The sequence below is a fragment of the Xenia sp. Carnegie-2017 genome, unplaced genomic scaffold (genome assembly GCF_021976095.1).
Source record: "Xenia sp. Carnegie-2017 unplaced genomic scaffold, XeniaSp_v1 HiC_scaffold_6, whole genome shotgun sequence".
NCBI lineage: Eukaryota > Metazoa > Cnidaria > Anthozoa > Malacalcyonacea > Xeniidae > Xenia > Xenia sp. Carnegie-2017.
Window position 1 is genome coordinate 8800961 of NW_025813526.1, and position 15171 is coordinate 8816131.

Sequence of the window (15171 nt, forward strand, 5' to 3'; positions counted from 1 at the left end):
AGGGAGATTTAACTTTGTTGATATCAGCATAAATACAAGCATAAGCACAAGATTATCAAAGAGCACTTCTCTTTATGAACATACCTTGTCATCTAATCTTTTCAGCTTTTTGGTCATAGCCTGACTTTTTTTAGATATCAGCTCACTCTTAATCCATGTTGTTCGTCACTGTTTCATGTATAGGCCAACATTGAACCGCTTATATTGTGATGCTTTTGGCCACCGCATTTTAGCACTTGTATTGGCAAAATTAAAAAAAACATAAGATTTTTTACAGACAAATATACTTCAATATTGCGGTGGCAATATACACAAATCATAAGAATTATACAAAATAAAGACATTAGTACATACACAAAATACATCACATACATACAAAATAAAAATGCACACACAAAATACATTTTACACACACAAAATAAAAGTTCACACACAAAATATCATCGCGGGCGTTTACAGTGTCGACTTACTTGGAATTGTTCGGAATTGATCGCGAATGTTTTTTTAAAGTTCCAATGGTTCCAACTTCCAGAGTACATAACAAATTTCACTTATTTCACTCTGATCAATTATTTTCAAAGTTGCTTACAATATTGTTCTCCGTATTCTTGTTAAAATTTAGGCTAATATGTTGTCCTGGTTCGGTGGTTCCGGCTCAGTCTCCGAATCAAACACGCACTGCGATAATTGTTTATCAGAGCAAAAGCATAACCTGTTATCGGCGTGTTTATCATTACACGCTTGATAACAGGTTATTTCAAGCGTGGTTATCCGTATGGGCAATCTTCAGACTTTTGAAAACCTCCGATATTCTGATGCTTATACGAAAAGGCATTTGTGACAAAAAGAAACTTCGTCAAGTAATTCTGCACTAAAGTTGGCACTAAACATAAATATGCCAGGAGCGTGCGGCGCAATTAACGGTAGTTACTATTCACTATGTGAGCATTCTCGCCCGTGATTGGTCAACCACCTGCAGATAATTCTCGATATCTGTAGGTCATGACGTCAAAACCTACAGATAATAGTTTCTACAAATATGGAACCAGTAAAAGCCGGTTTTGAAAACAAATCAAACAACAGCGATATTTGGCACAGTTCCTTAAAACGATGTGAAAGCTTTTAAAGGAAAAGGCTGCGGAAAACTTTAAAAAAGCGGCGAAGCTGGCACTGAACACATTTAATATTTACAATATATTTAAGCGACACGAACTGAATAAACCGTCTGACAAAAACGAATTAGCGAAGGCTTAAAAAATGTTTTATATTGATATGTTTTGATAATACCTCTGTGAATAATAAAATAATTGTTGAATTTGTTGTTCGCATGATATCAAGAATTATTCAGACCTTGGTAAATGTTATCCGCCTCAGCTGTGCTTCGACGGATATTAATGTCATCGGTCTGAATAATTCTTGCTCAACCTCATGCAATAATTATGTCATGCTCAACCTCATCCAATAATTACTTATTGTTTCTCTTAATGATTTTTCGCTTGAGTATCGAAAAGCTTGCTTTCCATTCCTTTCCAAATGTCATTTAAAATATTTGCAGTTATAACTGTTAAATACGACCACAAGTACTATTCGATCACATGTTAAAATCACAATTACACATATCACCGTAACAGCGTAAAAGCACTATTGACATTGCGCATTTAATAAAAACGACAATTTTTTAAAATAGACATGTTTCGACATCTCATGATGCCATCTTCAGTATGAGTGGAATAATAGGTGATACAAGGTTATATAAAAGTAATATGATACATAAATTACAACAATAATAACGAAATAAGATAAACTAATGGCGAGCGTCCGAGCGTATTATAAAAAAAACATTGTATTGAATCTAAATACTTAAGCATTGAGGTCAGGGTTAGTTTTGTTGATGTGGAGTGCTTTTTTCATTTTAAGGGAAAATGAGGTGTCGGCAGTGTCGATGATTTTGAAGCGAGAGGGTGAATACTTAGTTTTACATGAGTGAGATTTAAGGTGTCGGTAGATATGAGAGTTTTTGTCTGTTGTGGTATGTTCCCTGATTCTGGTGGATAAATGGCGCAAAGTTTCGAAAATGTGTCGAGAATTATATCCCTCGAAATTGAATTCATATACCACCATTAATTGAATTGAATCAGGGATTGGGTCTTTGAATGAGAAAAGGTTTTGATTTTGAATGATGTAAAAGGTAGTCGAATGTCAGTTTCTGTACAGAAGCTTTTCATAATGTTTGTAAGTCTGCGCTGTGTGTGTCGTGAGTAATGTCAGATGTATGGTAGTTTGAAGTATAGAGTTGTTATTTTGGAATTTTCATTTGTGTTGGTCGTGTCAGGAGTTTTGGTGTCCAGTTTAAGGTTGTTGCTTTGTTTGTTGTCGAGATATCGTTTTATGATTCTATCAACAAAGTGTAGTCGGAAGAGTTTCGTAAAAGAGTGGATTCACATCCACTCGAAATTGTAATTTATGTATCATATTACTTTTATATAAACCCTGTATCACCTATTATCTTACTCATACTGAAGATGGCATCATGAGATGCCGAAACATGTCTATTTTCAAAAAAGTTGTCATTTATATTAAATGTGTATTGGCAATAGTGCTTTTGCGAAATTTTGGAGACAAAAAGACGCGTGACTATGGTCATGGAAAGAAATGATTACTTCGACAAAATGGTCACCCTTGTTAATGACAGACAAACGTACGAAGAACTCAAACAAGACCCAACACCATCACAAATACGCAAACTTAATAGCAAAATCTTCTCCATGAAAAAATGTAACATTATATCTGAACGTATTTACTATCGACTTAGTTGTTCAGTAACACGACCACTCAGACTGTACGGACTACCAAAATTTCACAAAGTACAAATACCCATGCGACCAATTGTATCATTTTGTGGTTCACCTACTTACGAACTCTCAAAGTACTTGACTGACAAACTGCAACCACTTACAAGCAAATCAAAACACAAGCTACAAACCACTCAAACTTTCATTTAAAAATGAGCACTATACAAATACTGGACAACTATGTACTAGTATCGTTTGATTTAAAATCGTTGTTCACCACTTTTTTACCTAATCTGGAATATACTTGTACAAAAACCTTCATTACAAATACCACGGACGTACTGCCATTGCCGACAGAAGACATTATGGAGTCACTGGAGCTCTGCCTCACCTCGATTTACTTCCAGTTCAAAGGTACACGCTACAAACAATTACATGGAAAAGCAATTGGCTCACCCTTTTCTGTTGTAGTTGTTTAAATTGTAATGCAATCTATAGAGGAACAGGCGCTCACGACTTACAAACATGCACTACCTGTTTGGTTGCGCCAAGTGACACAATCACAGCACTACATGCAGACAAGATTGATGGCTTTCCCTCTCACATCAACAAACAGAACAGCCACATAAAATTTACCAGAGATGTCGAAGAAAACGGAACTCTTCCTTTTCTTCATTGATTGGTGAAACAGGACAATCAAAAACTGCGAATAACAGTTTATCGCAAACCAACACATACTGACCGACCACTAAACCAGTCATATTACAACCCTACATCATACATAATAACCACAATCAGAACATTAACAAGACGTGCACAAATCATTTGTGATTCAACGAACGCTTTAGACAACGAAAACAACCATCTCAAACGTGTTTTTGACAAAAACAACTATAACTCTGACTTCTTCAAAGAAAACACTTACGAAGCCAACGACCCAACCGAACAACTCAGCGACTACAGCAATCATACCTTACATCAAAGGTACGTCTGGGACAATCTCGCGTATTTTAAGACAATACAACATACGTGTCGCACATAAATCAATCACAACGTTACGACAAGGTGCAGTTTACAAAATAAACTGCTCTGACTGCTACACCCCCTATATCGGGGAAACTGACAGGAGCTTAAACACAACACTTACTGAACACAAACAAGCTACGAAAAAAGAAGACAAAACTAATCACCTTACCGAACATCACTGACTCACAAAGCACAACATTGACTGGGACTCGGCAAAATGCATCATATACAGCACTGACTAAAGACAAGGGCTTAAATAGAAAGTTTTTATACCAACTTAGAAGAAACCCCCCTGAACAGATCACAGCAATACACCACTTTGGCGGTTTTCATATATGTGGAAACACGTGTTTGCTAAAGAGAAAAACTCGGACAAACATGGCGGAGTAATTTTATAACAATGGTTACGACGAAGAGGTGCGCTGGGGGAAGAAAGACAGTTATATTTGCAGTCTTCATTTTGTGAGAGAAAATGGTCCTACTGTAGATAACTTACTAATTCTGCCTTCTCATTGCAATCTCAAACAACCATCACACAAGAAACTGAACTTTTCATCTGTCTTGTATCCGGGGTAAGCTACAAGTAAAATGGTCTCTTCAGAGACAATAGAAATTATTCTAAGCTCATGGCGTGATGGCACGAGAATACAATACCAGTCATGAGCTAAAAAATGGTTTCAATTTTGTCGTACGAATGGTTGCAATGTCGATCCCCCCCCCATTTTCCCATGGCTCTCACTTTTCTATCAAACTTATAGAAGTCACGACTACCATATACTTTAATCAATACGCCAGAAGAACTCAAAGAACTGTCACCAAGACTTGCCTTCCTCCTGTCACTCTTAAGTGACAGAAGATGCCAAACCATTGATAAATTATTTATTGATCATATGGTAATTGAAGACTTCAAGGTTACTTTTGTTGTAACAGAAAAACTCAAACATTTGAGACATGGTACACACCAACCACCATTAACATTTTTATCCTACTCTGCCGATAGAAGATTATGTGTTGTCACTCATGTTTTGGAGTATTTAAACGTACGGCCCACTATGTGGTGCTAATAAACAACTTCTTATCAGTTTTATAAAGACACACCGACCTGAAACTACTTCACATTGGGTTAAACGTTTTAAGACTGATGCTGGTATTGACGCATCTATTAATACAAGTCAGAGTACAAGGGCGGCTTTAACTTATCATCTTGCTTCAAAAAACTTTGATATAAAAGATATAATGTGTGCTGCAGGATGGTGAAAAGAACAAACTTTTCATCAATTTTATCATTTCAATACACATAGTTTTAATTTTGGGAACTCTGTTTTAGAGACCTTGACCTGATGAGTGTCTGTATAGAGTTTTCTGATTTATTCATGTTATGATGGTTTCCTCGGTGATTTTATGATGGCTTATTTGTTTGTCATTCCAAATATTAGTACAATGTCTTCTCTAAAGTCTCCTACAACCACGTAACGACTATAGCTAATGACGTAATAGAGATGGAGATTAAACGAGATTTATCTTAAGTCGATTTTCCTTAAGATTGATGAGCATTCTATTAGTCATTAGCGAGTAGTGGAGGAGTTGTAGGCCCACCCATATCTACTTCACTCCGGCCATTGTACTAATATTCGTGCTCAAAATACTGGTTAACTCATGCGCAGTGCTCTCTCTCCTACAACTCCTCCACTCCTCGCTAATGACTAATGGAATATAATAAAATTCGACTTAAGATAAGTTTCATTTAATTTCCAATTTTGCCCGGAATTTTGAATTAAATATATCTGGAATGCTAACTCGGATGGGGATATTAACCCAAATTTGAAGCTATTTTTGTTGGTAGACCCAGTCCTTTATAGAAGCTTTTCACTAAAATTGCTTCTATTTTGACTAGATAATTTTGGCACGAAAACCACAATTATATCACCTAAAAGCAATTACTATCAGAAATATGATAATTAAATTTGATATTACCATAGTTAACAAGGCAGAAGATTCAAAAAAATGTGGAAAGACATGACAACATGCATTGACTTCCGGAAAAAGCGCGCGTTTTCTAATGCTTTTTTTGTGTTATTGAAAGTTCTGGGTAAATTCAAAATTTCAAACCTCAAGAAATAATTAAAACAATGTAAAATAATTCAGTTTGGAAAGCTTCGAAAAGATTTAACTTTCTGGGATCGAGAAAGATGAATTTAAAAATTGACGTAAATATTGTTAAAAGAAAAACAAAAAAATCCTCTCTTAGATGACGTCAACAACACTTAATATGAAGTTTTCTTTAGGATTTCTCAAAAAGTGTATTATTTTCAAATAGAAACAGTTACGTTATGAAAAATGAAGATTGTGCCTTACTTTTGTTAAGTCTATAAGCCTAGACGTTTTCATCAAAATAGATTAATTTGCCCAAGAGAAAATAAACAAACAGCTCAGTGTCAAAAAGAAAGTGAATAATCTTCGCACAAAGAGTTTTTAAAAAGCTTTTTACTGATATAAATGCATACAGATCTAGAACATATTTTAAATACGCCACGCCCCTTTCTTATTCTGTCTGTGTAAAGCAAATAATGAGAGAAAAAGAAAATGAAAACAATACTCATCACAGCGGGTCGATAGGCTTGGCAGTTGAAACGAAAACAATAATGAAAAAAACAAGGAAAAAATGTGTGTCCTCAAACAAAATACATCACTGGAGCATTATTTAAACGTAAAAAGCCGTGAATCATACACAAAAAAGTTTTAAAAAATGCTATGAATATTCCAATATGTTTTATATCGCATTCATATTTTTTAACATTCAGTTCCGTCTTGTAGACTTGTATAAGTTTGTTGATCGATCGTCGTCAATTCTTGTTGAATATGTTCTTCCGATAATAGCTTGCTGTAGCATGAACTATTCCTGTCGATGCAATTTTAAAACACAAAATATTAGAAAAAACCAACACCAAATAATTTTTTCATTTTTCTATCGCCAAGAAAGAAAAAACGTCGTCCTCCGAAAAAAACGCGCATTATCTCAGTAGGGCGTTTGACAAATTTTAAATGTATTTTGGCCTCAGCCAATCATGGGAAAAAACTATAAGAGTTAACGTTCTAGATATATTTACTTTAATAGCTCGGACAGAAATGATGTCCCCAAATATTGCCAGTTTTGATGAAATTGCAGCTCAAAAAACTTGTAAACATTACCTAGAGCCAACAGAAAAGATGTTTATTCAGGGACTATACTTCTTGTTGTTCAAAAATAAAAATTCGGGTGATATGCACTTTCCCATTTTTATGCCCGTCTTACCGAGAAGTTTATACAATGTAATGTCAATACCCTAATTATCATATTTGTGTATCCTTAATACACCACTTTGGCGGTTTTCAAAAATGTGGAAACACGTGTTTGCTAAAGAGAAAAACTCGGACAAACATGGCGGAGTAATTTTATAACAATGGTCACGACGAAGAGGTGCCCTTGGGGAACCTGCAAAAGCGATTCGCGGTATCCTGATTGTTTAAAACGAGACGCAAGTAGAAGCAAAGTATTTTTTTTACATTTTCCTGGGGAGAAATACCATAGCAACAAACGAGAGCGCTGGATTCGTGCGTGTCATCGAGGTGACAGATTTGTGTGTACGAAAGACAGTTATATTTGTAGTCTTCATTTTGTGGGAGAAAATGGTCCTACTGTAGATAACCCAGACCCTATTTCAGCGATACAAAGTATTGAGAATGTAAGTGTTGACTGCTTTTTTGTCATAAATGTGTGACTATTACGAAAGCTTGCTGAACATTTTATAAGCTTATACATTCATTTTAAATTCATATAGAGAAAAAAACTAACAGGAAAACGAAAAAAACCAATGACGAGGGTATATAATCCGCCACCAAAACGAGCGTCAATCTCCAAAAAAAGATGCTGCAGAGGCTCTTCTTTGCTTGAGCGAAAGGGAACACGCTAAAAGAGACGCAGCTGATGGCCTCCTATCCTTATGTGAAAATAGTACAGCATCCCGTGATATCCAAAATGACGAAGACGAACTTCTTCTTGTTTTAAAGAAAAAAGATGCTGCTGTTCAAACCAAGCTAACTAATGAACATCTTAAAACTTATGCGACTGATTCATTGGTTACCACCAGCATTATACAGAAATGCATGTTTTTAGAAAATGTGGTTAATGATTCAGCCCATTATACAGGTATAAAATTTCATTTTTTACTATGATTATTATAACGGGATATAATTGCTTATGTTGGAAGCTAGTGGAAATAATAAAGGACTTTATGAGCTACTCTGAGTTAATTTATCTGTAGGCCTATCAGGTGAAATGTTGAAAATACTTTTTGAGTTTGTGAAAGCAAAGGCTTCCAGGCTTATCAAATGGAAAGGGAAGAAAACAGCAAAATATAAACAAGAAAAAAAGAGCAGTGCTAGGGTACAGTAATACATAATCATACATATTGCTCAAGTAAATACTCAAGTAATTAGTTGTGTAATGCAGTCAATAGCTACCTATGTGTAATGAATGATAAGCACTTAATCATTTTTATAGATCCACAAAACTTCTACATGGGCTAAACTTTCAGTTTATGAGCAATTTATATTCACATTGGTCAGGATCAAAAGATTCCCTACTCTCAAGATGTTATGTGATTTATTTTGAGTGTCAGAAACTGTTGGTAGCAGCATATTCTTGACATGGGTGAAATTTCTTTAGAAGGCATTAAAGTTATTTATTCCATTTACAACTTTGAAAGACATGGAAGGAATAACCCGGCCTAAAGCTTACGAATCTAATCCATGTCTTCGTGCAATAATTGATTGCACGGAATTCTATATACAAAAACCTTCTCTTCCTTCAAGTCAACGTCGGACACATAGTATCTAAAAAGGTAGAAACACCTTCAAACTATTTATTTCCATGTCACCGCTTCTATATATCAACTATATCTCTACATTGTTCAGTGGTTGCATAAGCGACAAGGAAATCATCAAGAGATGTGAATAGTTTGGAAGAGTTAGCTGCAGGGGATAAAGTCATGGCTGACAAAGGATTTAATATCCAGGATTTACTTGCCCTTCAACATGTCCGTTTAATTTCACCTCCAATTATGCATAAAGGTAATGTTGGCACTGGTGCAACAATAATGACAAGGAGAGTGGCTACAAAGAGGATTCACATTGAAAGAATTATTCAACGAATGAACTCATTTAGTATATTACAAGGTGTAATCCCAATAACAATGAAACCATATATTGATTCTGTTGTGTCTATCTGTGCAGCATTGGTTAATTTGCAACCACAGATTATTGCATCACCTTAAAAACATTGTATGTAGAAGTTTTAAAAAATATACAATGAAATATTCCTTTGTGTAAGAGATAAATTTAGATCAATGTAGAGTAAACAATCTGTGCAAAGTTCTGTGCCATTTATTTCTTTCCATTGTGGCATTCTTGTTACTGAACCATTTATGTTCAATGACAATGAAATCATTGGGACATTTCTCATTTTTTTCAATATCTTAAAAAATGTTGTGAGATTGAAAAAGTAAGCACTCTTCCCTATGTTATTGCATTGAGTACATCTTTCCTATTATTAAGCTCTAACTTGAAGAAACATGTAGTTTCCATAATTACCTTCAAAAAGTAATTAATAAAAACTGATACAAAAACAGCACAGAGGTTTGAAGAAATTTCCTGCTGTGGGACCTACCAAATAATGCATATAGCAAGATTTATTTGCACAATATGTTTTATTGGTGGCATGATAAGATCTCACTTTAAACATATGAATTGAACGATGCTTTCTTTTGATGCTGTGCTTTTGAAAGGTGTAGTCCAAATATCTTCAGAATAAAAAAGTAAAAATTGTAATCCAACAGTAACATAGCAATGAGAGTAGGCATAGTGCAATGGAAAAACAATTACTGTGAAATATATTCAAATGTAGATTTCTTGTCTTTTTATCCCAAGTTAAAGAGTCCGGAACAAGGATATGCCTAAATATGAAATTGGTTAATATTGTAACCGTACATTCTTTAAAGGAACACATGCAATATAGCAAATGTTGCTTTTCCTACCATGGTGAAATGATGGCCAAAAACCAGTGTAGGCTAAAATAATGGAATAAAATTCTTTTTACAATTTTTTGTAAAAGATACGGAATTTGTTGTCTAAAGCATTTTTACCTTCTGTTGATTGGCACAAACACATAATCTTCTTCAAGTAACTTTGCACTGAAAATTGTTCTGCAGCTTGGATTCTTTCTAGTCTACAAACATTAAATACATTGTATAAAAGTAGAATATTTGAAAGATAAGTGCAATATCATTGTCAGTTACTGAAACATGCTTGATATTCTTACTTTTAGTTCTTGATCTCCTACAAGAACAGAATAGAATAAAGTGTCTACTATGGGGTATTCACCAGGGACGGATCTGAGATTTTTCAAACATCAGTCATAAAACGTCGGAGGCGCTCCGCACCTGGAGGGGTCTGAGGCATTCTCCCCTCAGAAATTTCGTGTTTCGGAGCCGTGAAAATGCCATTTTCAGCGTTTTTTAGAGCAATACAAAATGTATTTTGTGGGCATCTTTTGTTGCGTAAAAACAACACATTTTGCTTACGTTTTTTTCAAATAAAAATGAGGTCAACAATACTTGAATGTTTTGCCAAACATATGGCTCATTAGCATGTCTAGGAACGTAAAATTTCTTTTACAATTATGCTATTCAAAAATAGATATAGTCTTTAAAAATTTCTACCAAGTTGTCAGGCATAGACCCTCCTAGAGACCCCCATTCAAACCTCTATGTAATGAGTTAAGTTAGAAATTTGGTACTACAAGTTCATATATATAGAAAAGCTCAGACTTCAAACCATGCAAGTTTATTGTAACCCTTTACCCATCTCCACATCAGTGCCAGCAAATTAACCTTTTCAGAAAAAACTCAAAATTTTTTTTCTGCCAAAGTTTAAGCAAAAATTATCAGAGTGAAAATTTGCAGTTAAAGACAGCTTAATGCCAAAAATGTTTATTAGGCATTTCACTAGACTATTAGCTTCTGTAAGTATACGCAAGGTGTGCTATATAGAAATGACTAGTAGCATTGTATTTGCAAATACAAACAGAATGTAACCAACATGTCTTTAATTATATAATTACATGAATGTTAAAATTGGTTCATGTGTCATGCTTACTGGTTATGATAAACATCGTTTTATATGATCAAAGCTCGTTTAAATATAAATCTGAAATAATTTAGTTTAGAAATTATAATGATCATCAGAAAAATGACCTAGTGATCATGAAAAATACTTTACACTTTTGCCAAACTTCAAGGTTTATCTGCATACATAGAAAGACATTTTTACTTTATAGAAAATGCTTTTCATACATCAATAGCCCTTTGGAATTTATGGCAAACAATCTGGTATGAGGCGTAGATTAACACACCTTTACATCTCTACATGAGGTGTTCAGTTAGAAAAGGGGACAATATGTGACATGGGACAACATTTCATGTATGTGAAATACTAAGGTTTAATACCATTTCAGTCAAATTGTCAAAATAAAAAGCTTCATGGATCAGAAGACTCAAAATCACAGGTTATAGTAAACAGCTTCTCATGTAATCAATGTTAGTTTTCTCAAATCTCAAACAATATGTAGTATAACTGTCCAATGATTAAATGATCAATGATCATAAACTGAAAAGCCCCAAAAATTTGTTTATGAAAAAGTAAATAATAGTATGGTGCTTATGGCTACAGATTTTTTGTCCATTGAAATATATTTGCAACAATGTAGGATTTCACTGCCCTATAACGGCCACGATTCCCCAAGCACTAAAGAAATCATAGCTAAAAGTCCTTCGGCAACAACAATTTTAGAAGCATCAATGTGCTTACCATACGCCATATTGACATAAATCGCATCACACACTCCCATAATTTGACTTATCTATATAACATTCATGCATTTCACTTGCCCTTTATTTACGATTTTGGATGTAAATTTCTGCTGATAAAACTTAAAACAATGTTGGCTTTCTTTTGAACATCAATGACTGAAATGTCGCTCGCGAGATCGTCTTTGCCAAGCATTTACAATTTATCCATAAATTTTTCACCTTCTTGAATAAATTCACTGTTTGGACTGCAGCATTCATGTCAATACATGAATTTGTATGAATTTGTAAAAGATTTCCATAAATTCCATCTAATTGTAGTTTAGTTTCTATCACGCTTATAAAAATTTCTATGAAACGATCAAACATTCAATTCAGACAGTGAGCTTGACAATGTTAGTTCAGTTGGCTGTCAGTCGACATCCGTCAAACCAATCATAATAAAACAAAATTTAAATGAGCCAATTGTAAGATAGCAATCGGACTCCCTTATACGTCAAGCCACCCCTTTTATCAATCGAGACCATTCCAGACTGTCCACTGGTCTGGCCATTAACCAATAAAATAAGCGTTTTTGGCGTTCATAGACTCCTTTATCCGTCGAACCAGTCAAGCCACCCGGCTTATCAGCTGGTTATTCCAGATCACCAACTGATCTGGTTACCAACGAGATATTCATTGGGTTAGTCAAAGTATTCAATAATAAATAAAGCTGGATTTTTATCACGAAGTAAATGCGATAATAAAGTAAGAATAATTAATGAATTTTTAATTAATATGAATAGGTAATTTTTGAATTTCAAACATCAGTCGCGTGACGGATTTGACATACTCTAGATCCGCCCCTGGTATTCACAGCAGTGATCACTAGAAATGAAATTATACAGCTCACTAGCATTAGTAAATTTACTTTGGTAGTGTAATTAACCTATTTGCTATTTTAAAATCAATCAATATTGCAATGAAAGAATATACCTCATTAATATAGACAAGATTTTGTCTGTAATAAGTCCCTTTGGTTGTAGACTGTCTATGTCTTCTTGTTGCACATCAAAGCCAAATAAGACAACAGACTTCATCGGCGGATCACTGTTTTCTGTCTCTAAGATGCTTACCGTATCATCTAAGCAAATTAAGAAAAAAATTGAGGAGCATAACAAAACATCCTGGCTCTTAATAAACCACTTGATACTTGATATGTGATACCTGTTTTGCATAAAAAAGCAGCCTCTTTTTCATCTTTGTTCACCGGATTTTTTTTATGACCATACTTTATTTTTGTGGAGCCTATCATAAGCAACATTACTGCAAACTAGCTTCAAGTAAATTTGCTAAGGTAACACTCAAATTAAATGCTTACCATGTGTACATTTGGAAGATACCTTGTTCAAAATGCAGAATTTTTTGAACATGTGTGGCACAACCTTGGTAAGCCAAAATTGTTAAAGCTTCAAAGAAATCTTTTGAAAGAACACTGGAGCATATGTCACTTGGTGGCAGAAAATTCCTCTCGTTGTCCAGACTACCAAATCACACTTTTTCCGTCCAGCAACATGCACGAACACTTGAATTTGGTAAAAGTAACTGGACTTTTCTTGAGGAAAAAATTTTCCATTTTCCCATCTACCACCAATCTCAGGCTGCAGGAATGCCTCTTTGGGATCACAATATTTGTGGGTCTATGGACATTTATATTCCACTACAATACTATCGCATTTAGGCATACACTTACAACTTGTAATGTTGTCAGGACTAGCACAAAAAAAGGTGTATCTTTTGAAATCACGAAGCCTTTTTAAATTAAACTAAATTGTTCATGTTTATTTGCTTGAACACTATAGTAAGCTTTTCTAGACTTTGTCAATGTTTTAGTCCCCAATCGAGTGGATTTTTAGGATCATCAACCCAATGTTTTCTCAATGTTGCGACATCTTTTTGTTCTGTTAGCAATTTTACGAGAGAAGAAACATTCGTCTCATGTTTCTCAATGGAAATCTGCCTTGTGTAAATATTCTTAGCTTTTGAGGCAGTTATAAATCGTCTTTTATGGGTGTACCATTCACTACATTGAAATTGCTTTTTAGTGACTGAAGCAATATCCTCAATCTCCTTCTTTGGGAAGTGGAGACTTTCTAAGAAGCCATCTACATTTGCTTGGTGATTGCTGTGCAGGTGTTGTATTATCTTTTTTTCCATTATTACATGCTTGGATGATTCTTTATTCTTTTCCAGAATTTCATCCATGCCATACATTTCTTTCTTCAAAATGGATAGTATAGGTGGTTTCTTCTTTATTTCATCCAATGATTTTACTAGACGAACAAGTTGTTCATGTGAACAGGGTCCACTATCTGTAAGTGGACGTGGGTCATAGTCAATGTATTGGTTGTACTCTTAATCTCTTTTTCTTTTCCTTCCTTGATCTTTAAGTCCCACTTTTTTTATTTGAAGATCTTCTAGCTTGCACGGTGCTGTATCAGGCCTTGATCTTCGAATCCATTTACACTCCTTACCTGTAACAATATCCTCTCCTCTAGAATTAAGCAGATCATCAAGAGAATACAAAGCAGACGATACATGCCTACATCCACCATCTCTATTACCAAGACAACAGCATTACGCATCAAGCACACTGCCACGATTAGACTCGTATCCTTCCAATATAAACCATAAATCGTAAACGTCTTTACCATCTTTAGTCATTGCTTTCATTTTAAGCTTAGCATTGCCTATATAAACATGGACCCCAGAATCTTGCCTGTATGCTGTTAGCAAAGACTCAACCTATCCATCGTAAGACAAACGATAGTTCTCGAACAACTTATAGGCTGCAAGACCCTGCTTGTCGTATTCCGATGAATGATATATAATATGATTACATATATCAAACAAGCCGAACGGGGTGAATTTTTAAAATCATTTGAAACATTAATCGTAAATGGATCCGGCAGCTCAACGTCATGGATGGTCAAACGACAACTTAAATTTACTTGCTGCTCGGCTTTACTGACTTTCGGCATCAATGGAATTTTCATTTTTTCCACTGCACATGCAATGGCTACTAGTCCCGGCTTCAGATAACTACTTACGGTTATGCCTCTACTCCAGTAGCGTGCGGTTACCGAATTTAATAGGCAAGCGCTGGGGTCGAGGTTCGCGGCTTGGGCGAAGCTATCTAGAGGGTCTGGTGGCATTTTCCGCGATTTCTGGGACTACTTTGTGAAAAAATGTATCTGTCATGACTGAAACAGTATAGAAAAAATCTAAAAAATTCAAAAACTTTTATGGAGTATATATCACAATTACGGTTTAAAAGTATTACATGTGGTATTGTGATATAAAGTCGTTTTAAATAAATGGCTACGCGTGCATTTCTATTGTAGTGAAGAAGTAACAGAACGAAATAGTCCAAAATCCTACAACAAATTTACTTAAATGTAAATTCCATCCGT

At 34.9% G+C, this 15171-nt stretch overlaps 1 protein-coding gene across 1 annotated transcript; it reads right to left on the reverse strand.

Annotated features, from left to right (window-relative positions):
* Positions 1-8874: 8874 nt before the first annotated feature.
* LOC124458248 lies at positions 8875-13434 on the reverse strand. The gene is made up of 7 exons (XM_047008302.1): positions 12926-13434; positions 12695-12842; positions 9998-10075; positions 9890-9922; positions 9738-9808; positions 9589-9655; positions 8875-9518 (listed from the first exon to the last, which is right to left on the reverse strand). The coding sequence occupies exons 1-7, from the start codon at positions 13020-13022 to the stop codon at positions 9449-9451; spliced, it is 564 nt and encodes a 187-aa protein (XP_046864258.1). The 5' UTR covers positions 13023-13434; the 3' UTR covers positions 8875-9448.
* Between the last annotated feature and the right edge of the window lie 1737 nt (positions 13435-15171).